Source organism: Clarias gariepinus, chromosome 19, assembly GCF_024256425.1.
Source record: "Clarias gariepinus isolate MV-2021 ecotype Netherlands chromosome 19, CGAR_prim_01v2, whole genome shotgun sequence".
NCBI classification, from domain to species: Eukaryota; Metazoa; Chordata; class Actinopteri; order Siluriformes; family Clariidae; genus Clarias; species Clarias gariepinus.
This window is the reverse complement of record NC_071118.1, coordinates 4,489,269-4,512,772: the sequence shown is the minus strand read 5'-3', so window position 1 is coordinate 4,512,772 and position 23,504 is coordinate 4,489,269. Positions and strand designations below refer to the sequence as shown.

At 36.9% G+C, this 23,504-nt stretch overlaps 2 protein-coding genes across 3 annotated transcripts in view; both read right to left on the bottom strand.

Moving 5' to 3' along the window:
• The window catches only part of LOC128507336 (collagen alpha-1(XXIII) chain), a 73,727-nt gene extending 70,048 nt beyond the window's left edge, over positions 1–3,679 (bottom strand). The window contains exons 1-2 of the mRNA XM_053478134.1: positions 3,208–3,679; positions 1,288–1,354 (exon numbers count right to left, since the gene is read on the bottom strand). Of these exons, the coding sequence (XP_053334109.1) occupies positions 1,288–1,354; positions 3,208–3,477 (337 nt within the window). The 5' untranslated portion in view covers positions 3,478–3,679. The remainder of the gene's footprint in view (positions 1–1,287; positions 1,355–3,207) is intronic.
• Positions 3,680–9,396: 5,717 nt separating this feature from the next.
• On the bottom strand, positions 9,397–22,899 carry clk4b (CDC-like kinase 4b). Of its 2 annotated transcripts, XM_053478896.1 has the most exons (13): positions 22,782–22,899; positions 20,421–20,613; positions 16,083–16,299; positions 15,401–15,491; positions 12,416–12,482; positions 12,215–12,331; positions 11,931–12,097; positions 11,729–11,823; positions 11,484–11,613; positions 11,313–11,395; positions 11,129–11,208; positions 9,900–9,990; positions 9,397–9,812 (listed from the first exon to the last, which is right to left on the bottom strand). In XM_053478896.1, the coding sequence occupies exons 2-13, from the start codon at positions 20,606–20,608 to the stop codon at positions 9,660–9,662; spliced, it is 1,479 nt and encodes a 492-aa protein (XP_053334871.1). In that variant the 5' UTR covers positions 20,609–20,613; positions 22,782–22,899; the 3' UTR covers positions 9,397–9,659. The 2 variants fall into 2 exon arrangements, with proteins under 2 accessions (XP_053334871.1, XP_053334872.1); XM_053478897.1 differs by lacking the exons at positions 15,401–15,491; positions 20,421–20,613; positions 22,782–22,899 and having other exon boundaries at positions 16,083–16,211.
• Between the last annotated feature and the right edge of the window lie 605 nt (positions 22,900–23,504).

The following is a 23,504-nucleotide window of genomic DNA, read 5'->3' as shown; positions in this document are numbered from 1 at the left end:
TGCACCGTGTATTTCTTGCAATCTGTATCATTTCTGTCAAGAAAGCAGTAAGATTTAAAACAAAAGTATGAAAATATTATCTGGCTGTGAAAAGAATAAAAGCAAGCACGATAAATAGTAGCCTTAGCGCTGACTGTTGTTTAGAGATCATCGGGATCCATCTACTGTTTTCGCGGTCTAAATGTCAGCGCCTCGGGAGCTTGAGTATCCCTGTCATAGAAAGTCGAAGGAATGATTTGTACAAGGTTTCTGCCAGGTGCTCCGCTCTGGAGTTGGTTCTTGTGAAGACCGTACAGACACTGTATCATTAGAACGCTCTGTCTTTTATAAAGATTATAAAGTGATCTCATGACTGCAGGATTTTGAGGAGACTCACCTGTCCTCGGTTAGTTATGCTCCATACTCAAATCCTCAGGCAGTGTGCACATGCAAACCGTATGCTGTTTCGGACTGCTTATTTTTATATTGCACAGGTTTGCAATGTATCCTTAAGATGCCCTTTTACTAAAGAAAGAGATATGACTAGTTTTGTTAAAAAAAATGCAGAAGCAAGATGAGGTCTCCTCCCATCTCTGAATTTAGGAGGTGTCTTTCCACTTGTCCACAGAGCCAGGCTCTACCACCACCCTGACCATGAAAATGTCTTTCCCTGTTCCCTTTAGAGATATATTACATGAAAATAAAAAATCTTTTAAAAATTCCATTAGATACACAAATTCACACTAAGTTAAACACCCAGTTCCTCTCAAACACTTCTGCACATCGCAAAAATTCAGATCCTACAGCATGTATGGCTGAGGTTACACAATATACCATGTCTGTCAATCAATCTAATGGGAGAGAAAGAACCGCATTTCGGGCTAAATAACTTCCACATGTCGGCTGCCTTTCAACTACGAGACGTCCATGAGATGTATTCAGTTTTGCGGTCGCACAAATGTTGTCACTCAGCAGCACGTATCAGGAGGAGAGATGCTGGATACACACTTTTCTGAACTACCAAGGACACATCTGCGTCATCTCGAAAGAAGTAGAGGTCTCGCTTCTGAAGCGAGCTCTTGATTTACAGCACCCCCTTAAAAAACTCTGAAGAAAATGATCCCGACGCTGGAATATGATTCTTTTGAGCCAAAAAGATCATGGTTTATTTCATATTTACATTACATTACTCACACAATCTCCTCTCTGCTAAATAAATATCTGGATTCATTATAAACTCTACTAAGCAAGGACGGATCAATCTATTCAGATGCCCTAGGAAGAGACGAACTAATAAGAAGGACTAACCTGGTGGGCAAGAGCACTCCTGAACTTCCCTTGGTGTGCGGAGTTTAGGCGATTCCTCCATAAGTCTCTGCAGCAATAATGAAACAAAACATTTGTTAGAAGCTTGAATTTTTCGTGTGTTGATTATAAATTTAACATCTACATTATTTTACAATACATTTTTATACACTACATAAAAAGTCCAAGATGCCAAAAGTATACGGACACCCCAAAATTACATGCTTTTTTCTCAACCAAACTGTTACTCCCAAGTTGGAAGCACATACTCGTATAGAATGCCTTTGTATAATGGAACACTGCAGAATTACAATACTTTAAGTTAGTAAAGAAAGCATGGTGGTGCTCGTATGCACAAGTAGACCTCCAAAAGAAGGTTTGGAAGAATAGTGCTAAACTCTCAACTTAAAAAAAAAACTCATAAATGAACATTAGAAATCACTTTAAAGCCTGGTGAAGTTGCATCATAAGAAAATGAACAGTATAAATAATTTTTAAGTTTAAAACACACGCAGTGTTAAAATGTGATAACTGACAGAATTGGGACTAAACAACTGTGTGTCCAAAAGAAAATCCATGTGTTAGTGAGACTAATCAGAAAAAAAAGTTTCAGTTTGCAAGGAAGCATAATGATTGGACTTTGGAGCGATGGAAAAATCTCATGTGGTCCGATGAGTCCAGATTGACCTTCATGCATTATCACCATCATGCATAGTGTCCACCATACAAGCCTCTGGAGGCAGTATTATAATCTACTTGCATTAGTTCCTCAGGTCTAAACTCAGCAACATGATGTGGCATAAAAATGACGTCAACTGAAGACATTAATGTACTATGAATGCCTATAACTACATTAAAATTATATACCCAATTCTGACTATGTAGTAGTAGGTTAAAAAAGTGGTGCCTGTTCCAGGGGTCCACATCTGGAGGCTGAAGGAGGAGCCTCCAAAATTCCAGTAGGATGTGCACATATATATCAGGTATACAAAAAAATGGAATTAATTAGGCGTAAAGCATGGAGCAGGTCCAAATTCCTAATTACATCCATAATCTGATTAATAATTTGAATATTCAATAATTCTCAATAATATACTTTTTAATATCTTTAAAAAAATTAGTGGCAGTTTCACCAAAAAAAGTTAAGAAAATATTTTGACATAAAATTAACTATCGATCCAAACTGTTTTTAGTAAAGTTCCACATTTGCATGTTTAATTTCTGTTGTTTAATGACTTATTTTGATTGAAATTAAAATTTAAAGGATTTCTTTTTGCACAAGATATAAAGCCAATGCATGGAATGAATTTCAATACCAAAAAAGGTATTAATAAATATTTACTGAGATGCAATTTTGCAATTTCACATCACCTAAAAAAACAAGAAGTCACTAGGATAGAAGACTAAAGAGTATTTGAGGAATTGTATTTATTCACATTTTTACAACCATGGTATGCTCTCCGGTCAACATTCATACACTCATTCACACATTACAGGCAAATTGGGAATGCCAATTAGCCTAACCTGTATGTCTTTGGACCATTGGAGAAAACCGGAGAAACCAGAGGAAACCCCGCAAGCACAGGGAGAAACCATGCACACACAAACCGAAGGCAGGAATCGAACCCAGATCCTGGAGGTGCAAGGCTACACTGCTAACCCCTAAGCATCCCTTTGCATAGGGAATATTATACAGTCTAGTCAAAGGAATATAGTCAAAGGAATATATATTTAAGGAAAATATATTAAAGTGGAATATAGTGTATGTAAAAAGATGTATTTCTACAGTACCACTACAGTACACTGACAGCACTGTGCTTGTATTCCAATGCAGCAGGTCAATGTCATCTTTAACACCTCTATGCATTAATGCAACAATTGAATGCTCTTGACAATATCATGTTTTGCAGTTTTGCATCTCACCTTATGAACGAGTTTGTCTATGGCTTCCTTTAGAGAGAGGTTCTGCTGCAGTGATGGAGCTGCAGTGATGGAGCTCAGGACAGAAAGGCGCTCGCTTTCCAGGAACTGCATTCTGTGCTCCAGGTGAGCCGTCCGTAAGGTCAGGACTACACACAACACCACGGAGAACACGGACAGAATGAAGCAGAAGACAGTGTGGAGACAGTGGACAGGGCTGCTGTAAGTCCCGCTGACCGGGGCGCGCTCCTGCGGCACAGCCTTCACGCGCATCCTGGTTACTCGCGCGACTCGTAAGAAAAGTCTCCCAACAACAACAACAACAACAACAACTGATATCTGAACAAACCTCAGGTTATTAAAAACTTTTAGAAATCAGTTTCATAAAAAAAATCGACAGTAAAGATGAAATGAAGAGAGACAGAGAGGAAAACCCGAGCGTTTCGGTATCCGCCTGTGCGCTGTGTGCCGTTACTCTGCGCGAGCGCTGTTTAAACTGTTCCGCTCGCGAGGATCTCGTGCCAACACTCCGGCCTGCGCACTTCCTGTCATTCTGAGCGCGTGTAACTACAGCGCGAGGATAAATCACTGGGAGCACAGAGATACAGACCTACACTAATGAGCATTAGCACACAGTATCTATCTATCTATCTATCTATCTATCTATCTATCTATCTATCTATCTGACTGTATGTCTATCTATCTATCTATCTATCTATCTATCTATCTATCTGACTGTATGTTTGTCTATCTATCTATCTATCTATCTATCTATCTATCAGTCTGACTGTATGTTTATCTATCTATCTATCTATCTATCTGACTGTATGTTTGTCTATCTATCTATCTATCTATCTATCTATCTATCTATCTATCTATCAGTCTGACTGTATGTCTGTCTATCTATCTATCTATCTATCTATCTATCTATCTATCTATCTATCTATCTATCTATCAGTCTGACTGTATGTCTATCTATCTATCTATCTATCTATCTATCTATCTATCTATCTATCCTGTATATACTGTACATACATGGCCAAAGGTTTTGAGAATGACACACATATTCACACAACGTCCGCTGCTTCAGTGTTCTTAGATCTTTTTGTCAGATGTTTCTATGATAACCTGAAATATAATTACAAGCATTTCATAAGTGTCAAAGGCTTTTATTGACAATTACATGCAAGCAAGTTTATGCAAAGAGTCAATATTTGCAGTGTCACCCTTCTTTTTCAAGACCTCTTCAATTCCCCCTGGTCCTGCTGTCAATCAACTTCCGAGCCACAACCTGACTGATGGCAGCCCATCCTTGTCAATCAATGCTTGAAATTCGTCAAGCACTGATTTACATTATTGTAAGCAAGTCTATTGTGGAATGGGTAAATTTTTTTTTTTTTTTATTATTAATTTTTTTTTTTTTCAATTATGGTTTTCGAGTGCCCTAGTCAAAGTCCAGACTTAAAACAAATTGAGAAGCTGTGGCACGAGGCCATTCACGCTTGAAAACCGTTCATTGTGGCTGATTTAAAACAATTCCTTCTAGAAGAGTGGGCAAAAACCTTGATTGTCGTTGTTGCCACCAAGGGTGGCACAACCAGCTATTAGGTTCAGGGGGCAATTACTTTTTTACATAGGGTCAGGCAGGTTTGGACAACTTTTGTCCCTTAATAAATGAAATCATCATTTAAAAACTGAACTTTGTATTTACTCATGTTATCTTTATTAGTTTGATGACCTGGATAATTTAATTGTGACAAATGTGCATTAAAAAAAAGCACTTGTATTGTACCATACAGTATCCTTACTACCTACTGCAGCTTCTGCACATTAATCACTCTCACACCTGTACATATTGTATGGACCCATACCCTCATCTACCACATTGTTATTCATTGTAAATTCTGGTTAGATACTGACTGCATTTCAGTGGCTTTGTACATGTACGCTGCACAATGACAAATTCAATCTATTCTAATCTCATCGATCTCTGTATGTTACCAAATGACCATAATCTAAACGCTAAATGACACTTGTATATAAAAACCATGTGTAGGGAAATGAGGTCAGTTGTGTGATTGGTGAAGCTGGGTTTAAATTGTACAATATTCTGCAATACACTGCATGATACATGGTAAAGGATAATCTTTAATAACAATTGGGATTTATGGTCTTAAACCCAATTCAGATTATTTGGATGAATTGGATTTATCCAGGGGACGACAGTTAAAATAAAAAAAAGTCCCTAGACAGCAATAAAATTAACATAGGACGCCTGAGTTTGAGCATCTAAGCTATTTAAAGAGTCATTGGAGTAGAGAAGAGATTTTTTATTTCATGACATGGACTGATTATTATGTGGTAAAAACACCCTGATACTGCATAAGCTACAAGACAATACCAGCAGTCAAATATATTTTTCCCCAAAAAAGTTAACAAACAGTATGTATGGAAAATGATGGTCATGCTTCATTAATAATTCAGCTTGTGATTTTGAATGATGAAGAAGATGAAGATTTTACATCCTACATGTATTTTCTGATGTAGACATGTTATTATACAGTCTGCTATAGAATCCTTATTGGTCTTATCTCACAGTGCGACAAGTAATGAACATAAAATTCTCCCAAAATTCATAAAAGCTTCAGTTTCTTGACAGACGGCTGGTAAATTTCTGTTAATATCAAAGAACACAATAAATTAATGGAAATGACCAAAATGTTATAACTGGCCCTATGGTGTGGGATCAGTTGCCTACATTATACATTTACAGCATTTAACAGACAACTTTATTTTTTAAAACAACTCTCTACAGAAGCGCTTTGAAGTTCCTATCAATAAACACATCCCCATACTGGTTCACTAGGTCAGGGACTAAGAGTAAATCAGTCTAAAATCCCTGTCGGGGAGGTTACTAGGGAGATTAGCATTTTTTAAATAAAAAAATAACTTAAATACTTGCCCTAGCGGTAGGTCTTTAGTTGTCATTTGAAGACTACCAGGGGATGTTCAGATCATTAAGTGCCAAGACAGAGTTGATATCTTCCATGTCTTTCTTGTACCATGAGAGATGGGTGGTCGAGTCGGGCCGGACTAGAAGATTGGTGGGACCCTGATGCAGTTGCAACATCTAAAGCTATAACATGAAGGATGTAGTAAGAAAAAAAAAATGAAGCAGTTATACAATGTTAGCACCACACAAAGCAGGTTGTTTTTTTTGCTAAAATGCATTCTTATGTGGATGTACAAATGTTGGGCACCGTGTGGCACACAAATACCGCTGGTCAATAATGTGAATTCACTAACAGTGGACATCCAAGTGTCATGTTTTTTTATTAGGTAAAAAAAAAGAAAAAAGAAAGAGAATAAAAATTATATACATACAGGTGCAAATTAGAATATCATCGAGAAGTGGATTTATTTCAGTAATTCGAATAAATTATATACTTATATAATTACATATATACTATATTCATTACACACAGCCTAATATATTACTCATTGTGTTTTTATTTATTTTATTCCAATTTTCTGAAACACAGATTTTTGGGTTTTTATTAGTTGTAAGCCATAATAATTAAAACTAAGTAATAAACATTAAAAATATATCAGTCTGTGTGTAATGAATTTATGTATGAGTTTACATTTTTTAATGGAATTACTAAAATAAAATAACTTTTCAAAGATATTCTAATTTATTGTATGTAGAAAAATTAGGTAATTTTTTACTCTTGCAACCGTGTTCTTCTACTGTATTCTGCACAATCAAAAGTCCCAGTTTCACTTGAATGGCCCTTATTTATTTATTTATTTTAAAATTCTAAATATTTAAATCATGAATCACCCATGAATTTGGAGGGCGGAGCTTCTGGAGGAGCACTGAATGTACAGTAGTGAAGGATTTATTTGGCAGTTGAGTTCAAATGATCTGGCTGCGTTCCAATCTGAAGTATACTTCACAGTGTGCTCCCTACTCCCTGTGCAGGGAATGACGGTTATAGGAACTTCTCTTCACAAAATCACACTATTGGAAACACCAGTGCGGACGTCACTTCCTCTGTGAGTTACCCTGGCAACATAATCACCTCGGATACTTGTTGCTGCTATTAATGCGGAAATTTCACACTATGAAAATTAAATATTAAATATTTATCCAAACTGATCCCATCATAAAGCATAAACTATTGAAATGTGTATAACTTGTTGACAAATCATTAGACTAATTTACAAGATGTACTGTACATATAGTTTATTTTTATAGATTACGAGCCTATATAATACTAAGGACTTTAAATTAAAACTTTAATTATTGCGTCAAATCAATAAAATGTCATCCTATATAATAACAACAATAGATAAACTATATAAATCCATTTTTAAAGCTTTTTTTGTTTTTCGCCAACTACGTAGTTGCAATGACTGATGGGAAATTTTATATTATCATATCCACTTTTGGTGAAATGAAGACCTAGTGTTCACTTGTTCCCTACACCATTCACAAGTCCCTTTAAACTGAGCAGCTTTCGCTCTCTGTGGAGTTTGCATGTCCTCCATGTTAGCTCGGTGGGTTTCCTCAGGGTACTCCGGTTTCCTACAACAGTTCAAAGAACAGTTCGAATTAGGCTAATTGAAACACTAAAGCAGCTTTTTATTTAGCCTTTCTAAATTGCAAATATCAATGATGCCAACAAGAGCTTCCAGTCAAATAGACTTATTCTGATTGAACACAGATTCCAAACGTTTGTGCGAGTAAAATTATTTTCATCTATCAAAATCCGACTTCTGACTATACATTCCTCAGAGCTGGAATGAATCTTGCTGCTTTTTTTGCAATCCAGGAGAGGATTCTCTACTGGTCGTGAGTGTACCTGGTTGCTGAGTGGACAAATCATAGTATAAATACTGATCCTAATCTCCCCTACAGTAATATTAATACATGGCAACCATTAGTATTTTCTCTTTTAACTTTCCAGCAACAAAACCCAAACTGCTTATATAAAAATCTACTGTAGAATTCAATATTAGAAGCTATTATTGAAAACAACACATTTATATCAACAACATTTTGCAGATTTTAGATATTTACAAGTTTTATTTACATTGCACTCAGATTCAGGTTGATTATTTGTAAGCCTATGTACTTGGTCCGTAATTAATATTAATAAGTAAATAATAACTATAGTAATTGAAAAATCAAACATATCACAATATCTGCATCTGCAAACTTTATGAACACAAAGGACCTGGATCTTTTTTTTTCTTTTTGAATTGCCCAATTGTCAAGACCCTTAAAAGTGCCTCCATGATTCTTAAGGGAAAAAAAATTATAAACGGTTCATTAAGAAACCCAGATTTCAGTGAAAAGGAAGTAGGTTTGTTTACAGAAGGTATAATGACATTTAAAACAAACCACTTGAGGTTTGCACTGTTCATATATTCCACAAAATTTTGCTGTACGGCAAAATATCAGGATCGGCTAACCTTGCCCACATTGAGTAATTGTGGTTTTTGGCACATTTGTGTGTAATTAATTTACAAAAAAATTTAATAAACACAAAAACCTTACCAGCCATCAGACTGTAATTTTGTTATCTACTTCTGCGTTACTTGGAATACAGATTGGAAGTCCTAAAGTGTATATATTTTTTAAGTAGACAGGTAAATAATTAATGTTAAGACCAACAGGAGATATAAACTAAAGCATTGTAGGGAAGCTTAAAAATTCATTTATACTGCTGATATTTTTATAAATAAAACGTACACGAAACTGATTTACTAATGCATTTAAATTCCAGTAATCCGACAATGCTTAGCTCCAAAACCTAATCTCAAACTTGCAGTGATTTATCTGCAAGTTATGCAGATTGCATCATAAAGAGCTTAGCAGATACTATACTTTGTCTCTGAAACTCTGCCACAATCAGATCCTGTTGTTGAACTGTAGCGCCATCTACAGGACACCAACAGGCAGAACTTTTTTTCCAACTTCCCATTCAGAACACCACTTCTTTCATCCATTCATCCATCCATCCATCCATTTAAGCCATCATCACAAACAATAGTCAGCTATATGACCTGTGACTTCACATCATAGGGTGATTGCTGTAGGGGGAACTTATGTTCCTGGGGAACATCCTTTATTCCCATCTTAACACATCAACCCTTTAAAAAAAATAACATCACAGTTATTGATTGTCTGAAAATGTAGTAAAGTTTAATTAACACAAAAATCACAAAATAAATATGTACATTATGCAATCAGGCAACTTTGAATGAGAAATCGGCAGAATTCTTGTTTTGTCATCTGTACATTCTTACATCAAAGAACCGACAAGCAGTTTGTAGCGGCAGGCATTTTATTCACACTTAGTCGTATTGCTGCGGTAAAGCAGACTGATACAGTCAGCAGGAGTCTCCGTGGGAGGTGTAAAAGAGTCAAACAACTGATCAAAAGTTCACTTAGTATCACTCTCTTCCCTAAGTGGAGTGAAAAACGGGTGACTGATGGCCTCCTCCAAGGTGATGCGCTTGGACACGTCGTACTCCATCATCCTCTGGAGCAGGTCGAACAGCTGCTCGTGTTCTGAGCTCTTGGTGAACATGTATTGCTGGAAAGCCAGTCGAGAAAAACAAATTATCTATATGTTTTTGGTTCATTCATCGTCTGTAACAGCGGAGTTTTATAGCAGCGTTACCTTAAGAGGCTTGCAGTGCTTCCTCACGTATCTCCCTGATGAGCTGTACTCATCCCAGTCCAGCTTCCCATGATGAACATAGCGCTGTTTCCTGGTCACAAAACCAGATAAATTTTTATATTAAATTGCTTACATTTATTCAATTCTTAAATCATGCATGCTTGTGGGGAGCGAATTAATCTCAGTGCCAAATGCACAAACTAAAACCCAATGAGTGATTAATACTCAACCTTTAGAATAAGCTTTTTGCTCTATTGGGTTGGAGCACTGTAACAGTTAATTTATATAGACAATGAAACAGCAGATTTGGAAGAGGAGTAAAATAAGGGAGTCTGAGATATGAATAAATGCATTGTGCGAGTGGCATTTTAGTTGGAGCTTAAACACACACTTGAATAGACCTCTGACCTAAGACCTACTTGTTAAAAGAATAGTAAAATATGGGACCTTTAAAATGTACCCAACTCAATAGCTAGCCACATATGAGTTTTGATAAGCTTTTGGAGTACAGTACGTCCCCGACTTACAAACATTCAAGGTACGAATTTCAGCAGATACAAACGGACCGCAGTTCTACGAACATTTGTAGATGCAAAACAAATATCAGACGTAGCTCAAATGTATTGTAAAAAAACAAAAAACAAAAAAGAAACACCAAAGTGCACCAGATACCAATATTTACAATCCCATACAATATTTTCAGTGTGTAAGTGAATGTATAAAATGTCAAAAGTCCGGTATATTGACAGAATATTGTACCCGACTTACAACAAGCTCCCGGAACGTAACTCGTTTGTAAATAAGGGACTGTATTATTTATCACATTTAAATGATTTGGACCATCAAACTAATTTTATTATTACACAAAGATAACCTGAGGAAATACAAAATCCACTTTTTAAAATGATTTCATTTAATAAGGGACACAAAAAGAACTGTGAAGACAATAGCCTTGAATGGAAAGTGCTAATAAATGCGGCCAACAGAAGTCTTACAGACCAATATAACCTGAGTGCGGATAATTTCTGACTTACCCTTGTGTATACACACAGCACATTTTTCCCCATTGTGTCAACTGCCATATTTATGTGAAAATTAGATGAAACAATGTCTCACTCTTACTTTGATGAAACAAGTCTCTAGAGAAACCTGGAGGTCTGACTTGCAAGACTCTACAACAAAGTACAACAGTTTATGTTTAATCTTCAGATGCTTCATCTTCACACTACCTTGTTTGCTGGAGCATGTGTGCAGGTATTGGTCCTAGCACTCTTTCCATCATGGCTAGATGCTCCTTGCTGTCATGAGTCTGTACCAAATACAATATCAATATAAAGGTACTTTAAAAAGTGTGCATTTCTCAGGCGGCATTAATGTTCAGGACAAACGGTTGGACAGCTGTGAAGAATTTACCTGAAACAGCGTTAATCCTAGATAGTACTCGATCAGAATGCATCCCAAACTCCAAACATCACACGCCTGATTCCAGCCCAGCTCTAACAAAGACAATAGTTATAATGAGTCAATAATTCGTGCTGATGCTCATTCTTGAGAAGAAATACGATAACAGACGGAGCATTTCACCTAGGACAACCTCGGGCGCTCTGTAGTGACGTGTCGACACCACTGAAGTATGGTGCTCGTGGTCGTACGTAGCGTTTCCGAAGTCAACAACCTTCACGTCGACGTTCTTTAGCGTCCTCTCATCCCGCTTCTGTAGAAGAAAAAAACGAAAAAAAAAAAAAAAACAACAACAACACTTCAGCATGGCCTGAACTTAAAATTTCTGGATTTTTAAATTCCCGTGGCTGTCTGTAAGCTTTACTCACCAACTTGGCATTGTATTCTACGTCACAGTCTGAATCCACAAACAGAATGTTTTCAGGTTTCAAGTCGGTGTGTGTTAGCTTATTCTGATGAAGAACTACACAAGAACATAATCAAAGGATAAAGAAAGCATACTACACGTCACATGTTGCTTGCTTTCACTTTAACAGTTTGTGAAACACTAATTATTGGTGCCGTACTCACAGAGCACAGCTCTAAAGATCTGGAACGCCATGTGTCTGATCTGCTCGACACTAAAGGGCATGTAGTCGTTCTCCTTCAGGAAGTCGTATGTGCTCAGTCCCAACAGCTCAAACACGATGCAGATGTGACCGTGATGGTCAAACCAGTCCAGCATCCTCACACACGCACTTAAAAAAAAAAAACAAGACCAACAAAAAAAAAACAAAAAAAAAAACAATCAGGTTGCTTTGTGTGTTTTATGACAAACTTGTAGTATTCCTACAACATCCAGCGACTTAACTTACAACTGATTTTCAGAGTCCAAAACATTCATCTGTTTCAGCACCTCCACCTCGATGAGAGCTGCTTCACGGTAGCGTTTCTGACTTTTGATGACCTTCAGGGCCACCCTGACGCCGTCTCTGCCAAAACAGCCATAAATGTCGAGTGAAAGCATGTTCGGGGTAAAAACGTGTTTAAATGTTTCATTTACAGAAAGAACTTACTTTGTATGGTCAATACACTCTACTACTTTTCCAAAGGCTCCTTCACCTACAGTGCTCACAACCTCATCTAACAAAAATAAAATAAAAAAATCAAGTCAAGCAAAGCTTATGAACAACATGATAAAAAAAAGGCAGCTACGAAAACTGGGCATACGCTGCAGGACTTCAGGTTGGATCTTATACTTAAGGATTAAATTATTTGTTACAAGATTTCTTAATTTTTGACACAATGAATCATGTTACATGAGTAGCCCTGTACCATAATGCTTGATTATAATTTTATTTTTCTACAATAGATTTCATTGCGCCATTAGATATTATTGTCACTAATTAAGATTATAACGTACTGTAACACAAATTTAATTCCACCTTTAAAGTTTTTTAAAAGAAGTAACCCAGGAAAGAAAGGGAAAAAAATTATATTACACTTTAGACTTTTAAGGGGCAGTTTAGGTTCTTTAAAATCGGGTTTTAAATATAAATTGAAGTGAATGTACAGTGAGGTCAATAAGTATTTAATCACCCTGTGATTTTGCAAGTTCTCTTACTTAGAAATCATAGAGGGGTCTATTATTTTCAGCATAGGTGCATTTTTACTGTGAGAGACAGAATCTAAAAGGAAAAACCAGGAAATCACATTGTATGATTTTTTAAACAATTTATTTGTGAATTACTATGTCAAATAAGTATTTGATCACTTGCTTATCAGCCATATTCCTGACCCTCAAAAGACCTGTTATTTTGCTTTTAAATAGTCCAGCTACCCTCTGCTCATGATTCTGAATTAGTAGCACCTGTTTGAGGTCGTTAGCTGTCATAAAGACACCTGTGCACCCCACAATCAGCCAAAGTCTGAATAGATACATGGGGTTTCAATGATGCTAAGAATGTGGAAGAATCAGCCCAGAAGTACAAGAGAGGAGCTGGTCAATGCCGTGAAGAAAGCTGGGACCATCATTTCCAAGGCTGCCATCAGTAATACACTAAGACGTCATGGTTTAAAATTTTGCATTGCACGGAAGGTTCCCCTACTTAAGTCAGCCCATGTCCAGGACCGTCTGAAGTTTGCCAGGGACAATCTGGATGATCCAGAGGAGTCATGGGAGAAAGTCCTGTGGTCAGATGAGACCAAAGTACAACTTTTTGGTCTTAACTCCATTCGCCGTGTTTAAAGGAAGAAGAATGATGAGTATCATTCCAATAATACCATACCTACAGTGAAGCATGGGGCTGGAAGGTCTGGGGAACTGGGGGTGTTTTTCTGCACAGGGGACAGGACGACTGCACTGTATTAAGGAGAGGATGAACAGGGCCATGTATTGTGACACATTGGGCAAAAGCCTCCTTCCCCTCAGTCAGAGCAATAAAGATGGGTCTTGGCTGACCCAAAGCACACAGCCAGGAAAAAAAAAAAAGAAAAGAAATGGCTCCGTAAGAAGCATATCAAGGTTCTGGAGTGGCCTAGTCAATCTCCAGACCAAAATCCAATAGAAAATCTTTGAAGGGAGCTGAAATTCCGTGTTGCTCAGCGACAGCCCCGAAACCTGACAGATCTAGAAAAGATCTGTATAGAGGAATGGGCAAAATCCCTCCTGCAGTGTGTGTAAACCTGGTGAAGGACTACAGGAACCATTTGACCTCTGTAATTGTTAACAAAGGCTTCTGTACCAAATATATATTTTTTTTATCAAATACTTATTTGACACAATAATTCACAAATAAATTGTAAAAAAAAAAAATCATACAATGTGATTTCTGGATTTTTCTTCTTCTCTCACAGTGGAAATGCGCCTATGCTGAAAATTGTAGACACCTCCATGATTTCTAAGTAAGAGAACTTGCAAAATCACAGGGTAATCAAATACTAATTGACCTCACTGTAAGTACATTACCACAGGTCTTGTTCGTCAGAAATTTTCCTGCTTCTCACACTGACTGTGAAGTTTGTCAGAACGCGAGTACGATACAAATAATCGAGCTTCTGCAATTTCACCAAGCTAAATGATGGTCTTTCAAAGCTAGGTTCAGATACTTTTAGCTAGTTTCAGGCAAAGAAAGCAGTTAAATTTGTGCATAACTTTAAAAGACACCAACTTGATTAAGCTCAATGAGTCTCAGCTAAACTTTGGAATGCATTTGAATATGCGGAAATTTGTAATTCGAGTAATAACGTAATCAGAGTCAAATTGCATTCCAAAGTTCAGCTAAAACAAACTTACGGAAGTAGCTCACTTGTATTGTACAAAAAAATAAACATACAGTACAAAAAAAATACAATAGTTTAAATTCTAAGTGTAAGAGAAAATATTAAATGTTTTAAGTCCGGTATATTATACCGTGTGTGCATGCGCGTGTGTGTGGGTGGGGAGGGGGTTCACAGTCCAATACAGTGGAAAACAGCTCTGATACCAAATGGCGGCCGATATTTAAAGGCGCAGAAACGATGTGAATTTCCTTAGGCGCGATTCCAGTTCTTGGCCATATGATGGCAGTATGGGGAAAGGACAGCCGGAGATTTAGAAAAGTGGTTTGCTATGGTTTACATTATGTATTTGTGTTAAAGGCGTATAAGAGTCACTTTGTCGGACTTAAGAACAAATCTGACTTATTAACGTGCTCCTGTAATGGAATTCGTTTATAAGTCAGGGACTAGCTGTACTTATATTGTACTCGTGCTCTGTGTGACAAATTTCACAGACTGTTTGCAGAGAGGGAAAACGTAAAATGAATTAAAAAAAATGTGGTAATGCTCTCAAATTCCTACATTTAGATTTAAGACGGACTTGAAAGAAATAAAAGATTATTACTTTAAGGACTGTTTAAACACGCAGGATGGTACCTCATGGGTAGCCTCTAAAATATTCCAGCTCGTCTATTTAAAAAAACAAACAAACAAACAAACAAACAAAAAAAAAAAAACACCCCTACCCACCATCTCCCAAACATTAGACACAGAACAGACAGAGAAAGATACGTGTTCTGTACATCTTGCTCTTATCACTTGTCCTTTGTGATAGATCAGGTGACCTTCGTCATCATCCTCATAACTCCTGCTTCTTTTCCGCCGATGACTTTTCTGGAACAGGGTAGGGGTAGGGGTTTGACGTTCACAGACACCACCATCATCATCACCACCATCATCAAACACCAGTCAGAACCAGGCCCGAACGCGCCATTCATTCATTCAGCAAGGAGGGTTGGCGACGGTGAGGGAAGGAGGGAACGAGACGTGTTCGGGAAACCCACAGCAGACCACGATGACGGCGGCGGTGGCAGCAGCAGCAGCAATTTCAAATTCAGTCCCGAGAAAACGGCAAAGGGCCAACATAGTGTGTGTTACACAAGAGAAACATGGCAACAACATTTTCAGACAAGAGGAATTTGGAATTAAAAGCAGTAAACATTAGACCAAAGTTATACCGGGTTTCCCAAAAGCAACACAAGACCCTCTTGAAAAACCTGAACCCTGACCCATTTATTGCAGCCCTTAATAAATTTTTTTTCTTTTCTTATCCCTTTAATATAAAAACCAACCTGTGGTAGAAATTGCATTTAAAAATGTTTTTTTTTTTTTTTTTTAATCTGTGCTAATTCTACCTTCACAATAGACCTTCCTTAAAAAATACAAATCCAGGACACACTGTACCCTAAAGCCAAGAATGTTTACCGAGTGTGAACGGCTGGCGTAGTGCTTGGAGTGCTGATGTTCTCTGCTACCGTACTGAGCCAGGGATTTGCTGTAGTTGTGCCAATGTCGGTCCTTGTCCTGCTTCTTCTCAGGAACACCTCGGTCGGTCGCTCTCTTCTCATGTCCCCGTGTCTTTAGACCGGGCTCTGGCGCGCTCCGCTCGGCGTATTCGAGCCCCCTAAAGCTTTTCTTGCACCTGCAGAAACAATACAGTCCACAGTCGTGCAAATGATGCAAAACGCCCGGTACCTTTTCTTCCTGGCCGATCTGCAGAGCAGCCATCTGGAGACAGAGCGTCTCTACTACGTATGTTCGTCTCTACCTCAGAACATGAGTGCATGTCTCTCGGGTTTTTGCGCAGTTAATTACTTCTTTCAGCAGGCGTGCGAGGAATGTGCCGTCCTGCCCTGCCTGATGTCAGAAAGCATCGAGTGTCTCACGAGAAGCGAGGGATCCTTAACGGGGGGCTAAACTTAGAGCGAGCCATAGAGACACCGCTTGTGGGAATGTGCACGCCTCCCCTTTTTACACATAGCTTAAGGAAAGCCATGTGTTAACCTGTCAGTGTTGTAACAGGACAACCTTAAACCGGATGCCTCAGCTGCTGCTCATGCCGACATCTTATTTGAGTCTATTCACTCAAATCATTAGTCTAACCTGAATGAGATAATCTGAACTAACTTATGTTATCATTATTTTAAATCACTTTCCGTTAGGGATGGGAATCACTAGGTACAGAGCCGATAATACCTCTGTGCCAATTCGATTTTGTACTGCGATTCTCTAGGTATCACGGTTTTATAAATATCACGATTTGATATGAATTGTGTGTCAGATTTCATAGCAAAAGCTTTTTTCTCATCAGCATTTGACAACCCATTTAGGGATCAATTATATAAATGATTATGTACATGTATTTTATATTGTACCTCTGCATACATGATATCTATACATATAATAAAACTGTTAAGTCAGCATGTCTGTACATTAAAAAAAAAAAATCATTTGTGGAGACGCAAGATGAGTAATAGAATACTTTTTTTTTTCTGTCGGTCTGTTTGTGCATGCATTACTTAAAAACAACTAAACGAATGTTAATGGGGTTTTCACAGGTGTATTTGAGGTAACATATAGGATTTGTTTCATCGCAATCGGCACATGGGAAGAGAAGATATGCTAATTTGAAGTTTAAATGTTTAACACCCATACATCATTAAAATAATTAAATAAATTATCAAAAAAAACCTTCAAAAGTTAATTTATCTTAAAATTTAATAGATGGCACTGTACATTTTTTTAATATATACGCTTACGAGTGTACGATTAAGTCTACTTAATAAATGCGATCTCGCACCTTCATTCCGCGCACTTCATGGTAATTCCAAAATTTAACAGACGCCGCTTAACTTTTTTTTTTAAATGCACTTATAAGTGTGCAATAAAATTTCACGCAAACAAAATTCCTCACGAGGACATCTAGTACAGAATAAATCTTGAGTTTCAAATCACAAGGGGCGTTCAAGTCAAACCTGGACTCTCTTTATTTCTCCATATAATCCCCTGCTACACTAACACACTCGTCCCAGTGTTTCACTAGTACTTGGATACCATCAAGGTAGAAAGTTCTCTCAGCACACCATAGCCATGATCAGACTGTCTGCTTCACAATCTGAAACGCTGGCCTCCCAGGAACACCTCTAATGGCTTTTCCACACATGTGGAAATGGCTTGGAGTGAGGTCAGGACTGGACGCGGGACAGATGCATCCCTTTTGCGAGGTATGTCCTATTCACAGTTTTGCTGTTCCTATTAGTATTGCCTGGGGACCTTTTGTAATTTACAAATTATATATTATTTATATTACAAATAATAATACGTTTCATACAAATAAAGCCCTATTATCTGCACAGACGTGCTGATTTGTACGGGACTAATATCACATGAACTTGGTGTTCAGTGAAATGTGGTAAGTCATTTTGGAGGGAATTTTAAACTTTACAAATTACAGACGTGGCTGATTCTCACGGGATTAAGATCACAGGCAAATTATTACAAATCGCACGAGGTCGTCAGGTAATACTAAGCCAGTGCGAATAGGATCCGGCGTTCCACTCGCTGAATGTTCACGGAAACGACTGCAGTGGGCTGAGTCATACACACACATTAGTCCATTCAGGGTAATTCATTTTCATTTTCTTACGGAAAAGAGTCTCCCCTCCGTACTGTACTTAAAGTGTTTTATAAATGTTATTTGTCTTTACACATTCATTCACACACACAAAAAAAAAGAAAGTCCCGGTTTGACTTGAACGTGTTTCATATAAATCCAACCTAAAGATTGCGTTTCAGTCTGGGGGAAACTTCTGCTTCTCTTTCACAGGAGTCTCTAAACCGTCAGTGCCAGTTAATTTTGGCAAAGGCTTACACGACATTCATCACAAGGACAGTCATTTTTAAGTACCAGATTAAGCTGCAAAGTATTTACACCATGTATTAAAACAAACCTAAATATATATGACGGAAGATGACAAGTGTAGCTCGACACTTTCTGCTTGTTAAAAGGCTATAAATAAGTAGGGAATAAAATGACGGTCAGCAACGAGGTGATGATGTGCCGCCTGATGCAAAGTTGACGTGGATTCTTTTACTATGTCTAGAAGTCGAACACCCAAACAGATACGACAAACATCTAGCATTTTATTAAATAAAGACTAAGCAATTGGATTATTTAAAAATCATCTTCAAAGTAGCTTCAACAGAGCCGGAACAACATTGATAGGTTATAATTTACAAATAAATTTATTCATAGGCCTGGGCAGTGGTGACTCAAGTCAAAGTAAAAGCTGTGCTAATAACTTGAGGATTAAATTATCTGATGTGGCAACCCCGAGAAAGAGAGAAGGCCAAAGAAAAGGATAAATCATTCAAACAATGTTTCATGAGCTTAAACTATATATGAAGCATGCATCATATGGTTCTAGAGAATGAGCTGTTACTACAAAAAACATAAAATATTAGAAAAAGTCAAATATAAACCTGTGATTTATTATTAATTGGATTCATCAGCCCTTGGGTCCAAATACGGAATTTACATGAAATTTTTTACAGAATATTACTGTATTGTATAAGAACGTATAAGAGCACTTCATGTATCACCACTCTGACTACAAAATATATCTTTTATAATAAATTATTAATTAATATAGGTTTGCATTTGGAAGCAGTGAAATATTCCACTCAAGTAATAAAAAAAAAGGAATAAAAATAAAATCAATCAATAAATATGTGCTCTCTACACAAAACAACACAACTCTTGTTAAAAAAAAACCAAAACAAAACAAAAAAAAAAAACACTTTTCCTTAAATTGCCCCTTGAGGATAAATAAAGTTTTTAAATTTGAATTACCCTATTTTGAAAATCCATAAAGTGAATAAGCTGTTGAATATTCAATAGAATGTTGACAATAATAAATAAAAATAAGCATATAAATAATAATTAATTATACATACTGTAGCACCAGTGCTCTTTGGACACACAGCCAACTACAGTACTTCATCATCACATGCATTAGTTTATATTATTATTTATCAGTATAAGGTAAATGTCCTAAATGGGTTTTTTTAGGTAGTTTGAAATTAAATACATGTACTTAGTTTACAGTATGCACATCTAGTATACATCTCTGCAGATGTTGATCTGTTCTCGACTCTCTGTGTAACAGCTAGAATCGATGCAACAGGTTTAATTAACTAATACGTATAGCAATTCATATTCCAATTAGACCTGTGCATGCCCGTCTCGTCTCGGTTTGAAAATGCATACGAAAATTCGAGGTACAAACTTTTGAAGATATGAACATCCTCTGCAAGTGCAGTACAAGCCCAGGATGTCCGTCCTTTAGTGTGAAAAAGCAATGTTGCAGCTGGTACTGCTAAGAAGTGGCAGTAATATACTATGTATAGCCATTTGTGTTAGTATCCTAGTATCTACTTACGAACAAACCGGACTTACGAATGAGCTCGGTATTTTAGTTTTTTTGCACGCGTGTGTGCGCAAGAAATATTTACCTTATTCTGAAAAAATTAATAATGATATAAATGTATGTGATAAAGTATGCTGTTAAATGCAAGAGCGGAAAAAACAAATAATAATGGCTTTACAGATACACTCTAAGGGACACTGAACGCATCTAATATGATATCAGGCTGGTACCTGGTACTGGGCTGGTAAAAAAAAATAAAAATAAAAATAAAAATAATAATAATAATAATTCATACTCCAATGAGAAGCAGACTCTGTCCAGCTGTAAGGAGTACCTTTCATATGTTCTGTAGTGATGGTTCCGTCCTGGTCTCCTGTTTCTCTCACTGCTGTAAAAGTCCCTCTTCGGGCGCTTGTGGGCCTCGACACTCCTGACGTCGTCGTCTTCTTCCTCATCCTCCTCCCAGCTCCACTCCTCCGTCCTGCGTCCATCAGGACAGCGCATTCGCTTCGAGCGTCGCATATGTCCTGCCAAAACAGGAAAAAAAAAAACACAGAAGTGATTAAAAATATATATATATATATATATTCATCACAAAATATGAAAAATGAGTGGGAAATGGGTCCAAATGGCTCGAGTGTTTAAGGTTGCCCACACCAGTCTTGGGCAAATGAAATTAAATAGGCTTAATGTTGACAAATGAAATATTTATTCATCAAAACTCCGTATTCAAAATGATTTTACAACCAGTTTCACAAAACTTCACAAATGTTCAATCTACTGTACAGAACTCCATCTAGATGCTGAGCGGTACTGAAAGGGAAACATGTTAAGAAGATAGTGTGTGTGGAAGTACCGGATAAAACAGACAGAGAGTGACGAGGACAAAAGATTAAGTCATGACAATATTATGTCAGTGTTGCCTTACAGGTTGGTCTGGAAAACCGGCTTTAATTAAAAGGACAGTAGGACAAGAAAAAAAAAAACACTACAAACCGCTCACACCCTAAGCACAAACTTTCATCTCCTCTCTTCTGGCAATGTGCTACAAAACCCTGTACAGCAAAACTGCCAGGCACAGGAAGTGTTTCTTTCCTTGGGCAATCACACTTATTAAAGTTGAACTTGATTACACACCAATCAGCCATAACTTTAACAAAACATCAGGACTTTCCAGAAGTGAAGTGAAGGAATGAAAACGGGTTGTTTGCATCTTACAAGAGCCATGGTCCGCAGAGAGCTTCCAAAGCATCGTTGTTAAATAGATATCAGTCAGTTGTAGATATCAGTCAGGAGAACACTACAAGGCATTAGATATACCATATATATACACCGGATAGATATATCCAGGAATTTCTGGCAAGTACTGGCTATGTTGAACACGTGACAACATTCTCCCGTATTATTCCTATGTCTAGGCTATGATATAGGGTGAAGGGAAAAACAAAGCTAGGCTAATTTTTTAAATTTTTTATTATTATCCAAAAACACGTTTAAAGTCTCCTAAGAACATGATGAAACGAAAATTGATTTTAAACTACTTGGCCATAATTGCAAAAGCTATGCTTGGGGCAAAACAACATTGCACATCACCAAAAGAACACATTGAAGCATGGTGGTGGCAGCATCATGCTTTCAGGGGTGGTTTTCTCCAGGTGGAACTGGGGCCTTGGTCAAGGTGGAGGGAATTATCAACAGTTGCAAAATACTAGTCAGTTAATATTGACACAAAACATTCAGGTTTCTGTGGGAAAGCTGAAGATGAAGAATAACTTTGATTTTCAGCATGACAGTAACCGAAAGCATACATCCAAATAAACAATAACAACCAAAAAATTCAAAGCCAGATTGAAAATGTGTGGGATATAAGCACAGTAGATGTCCTCACAATCCAAGCAATTTTGCAAAGAAGAGCGGACAAATATTACCAAGTCAAGCAAAATGTGCCATGCTGATAGACTCCTACCAAAAAAGAAAAATAATCAAAATGTACCTCAACAAAGTACGAGTCGAAGGATGTGAATATTTACGCAACCACATTATTTCAGTTTTTTTACTTTCCCCTAAAATATTTTGTTTTTCACTTGAGTTGTACAGGTTAAAGGTCACAATTGTACAGGTTAAAGGTCACAGTTGTACAGGTTAAAGGTGGGAAATAAATCTTCTGAAATGATTTATCTTGGTCTAATTTTTTTTACTTCACAAAAACCTGACATTTTAACAGGGGTGTGTAAACTTTTTATATTCACTGTACTCTGAATATTATATATAAAATAAATATATTTATCATTATTTTATTTTTTTAAACCTGTATATAATTATTAAATGTTGTGTAGTTACCATGTATAATGTTTATCTACAACAAATGAGTCACAAACTCTTATTCCAGCTAGCAAACAATTAGCAGTTAGCATGTTTGCTAACTATTACCACAAATACAACCTGACATTATACAAGCTTACACAATTTATGAGTTAACTTGCACACAAAAATACTTGTTTTTACTCTCTAGGAGATTTTGAGTTAGTTAAATATTTTACATTTAAGTTAATTAGCCTTTTAGCTTTCATTTGTCTGAAGCAGAACTAGAACTTGCTAGCCGGTTTCGCTTTAGCTTCCCGATTTGCTTCCAGACGTTAAAAATAAACAAGCAAAAAAGTATATAAAAAAAGGACAAAATAAAGCATATAGTCACCTCGGCTTTAAATATCCCTAAATCGAACAAGAGTTTATGATAAGTCGTGAAAGCAGACACGACACTCCCGGGAACGAACCACAAACCTTCACAGCTCGTAATAACTCTGGCTGTAACCCAAAACTTCAGTCCCGTTAAGCATCGAGTGCACTAGGTAGAGTGTACAAGCCCTCATTTATAATGACTCCACGTAGTGCACGTATACAAGGCAGGGTAGGTGATTCTGCACGCAGCCTTACTCTGACTTAAATTCTATTACAAAAGTCCATATGAATGGATAGGTGGCAAATTATTTGTTTTTCAGTATTTCTTTTTGGAATTGTTATACATTTTTAGACACAATTTAATGCATTCTTTACATTTCTGGTCGCAAGAATAAGTACAATGAATAAAAAGTATTTTATAAAGTAAAGGTATATTTACAAAAAAAGTTTGTAGAAATGGTTAAAAGGTTAAAACTTTAAAATAAGATGTCAGCTTTAATGTAATCAGTGTTGTTATTATTGATAATAATAATAATAATAGTAATATTCTTCTTATTATTCTTATTATTATTAATTTATTACATGTCAAGATGAACCCTTTAATTGTAATTTTACAACATTTTGTTTACATTTACATTTGGGCATTTGGCAGACGCTCTTATCCAGAGCGACTTACAAAAAGTGCTTTAAAGTTTACATCACTGGATACATACTTACACTGGGTTATGTTTAATGCAAC

Coding starts and splice junctions, on each gene's coding strand:
- clk4b (XM_053478896.1), bottom strand. CDS start 20,608: ATGCGACGCTCGAAGCGAATGCGCTGTCCTGATGGACGCAGGACGGAG. Junction 12,483..15,400: donor ACAAGTGATAAGAGCAAGAT/GTACAGAACACG, acceptor TATTTTTGTTAG/ATGAGGTTGTGAGCACTGTA. Junction 11,824..11,930: donor GATCTTTAGAGCTGTGCTCT/GTGAGTACGGCA, acceptor GTTCTTGTGTAG/TTCTTCATCAGAATAAGCTA.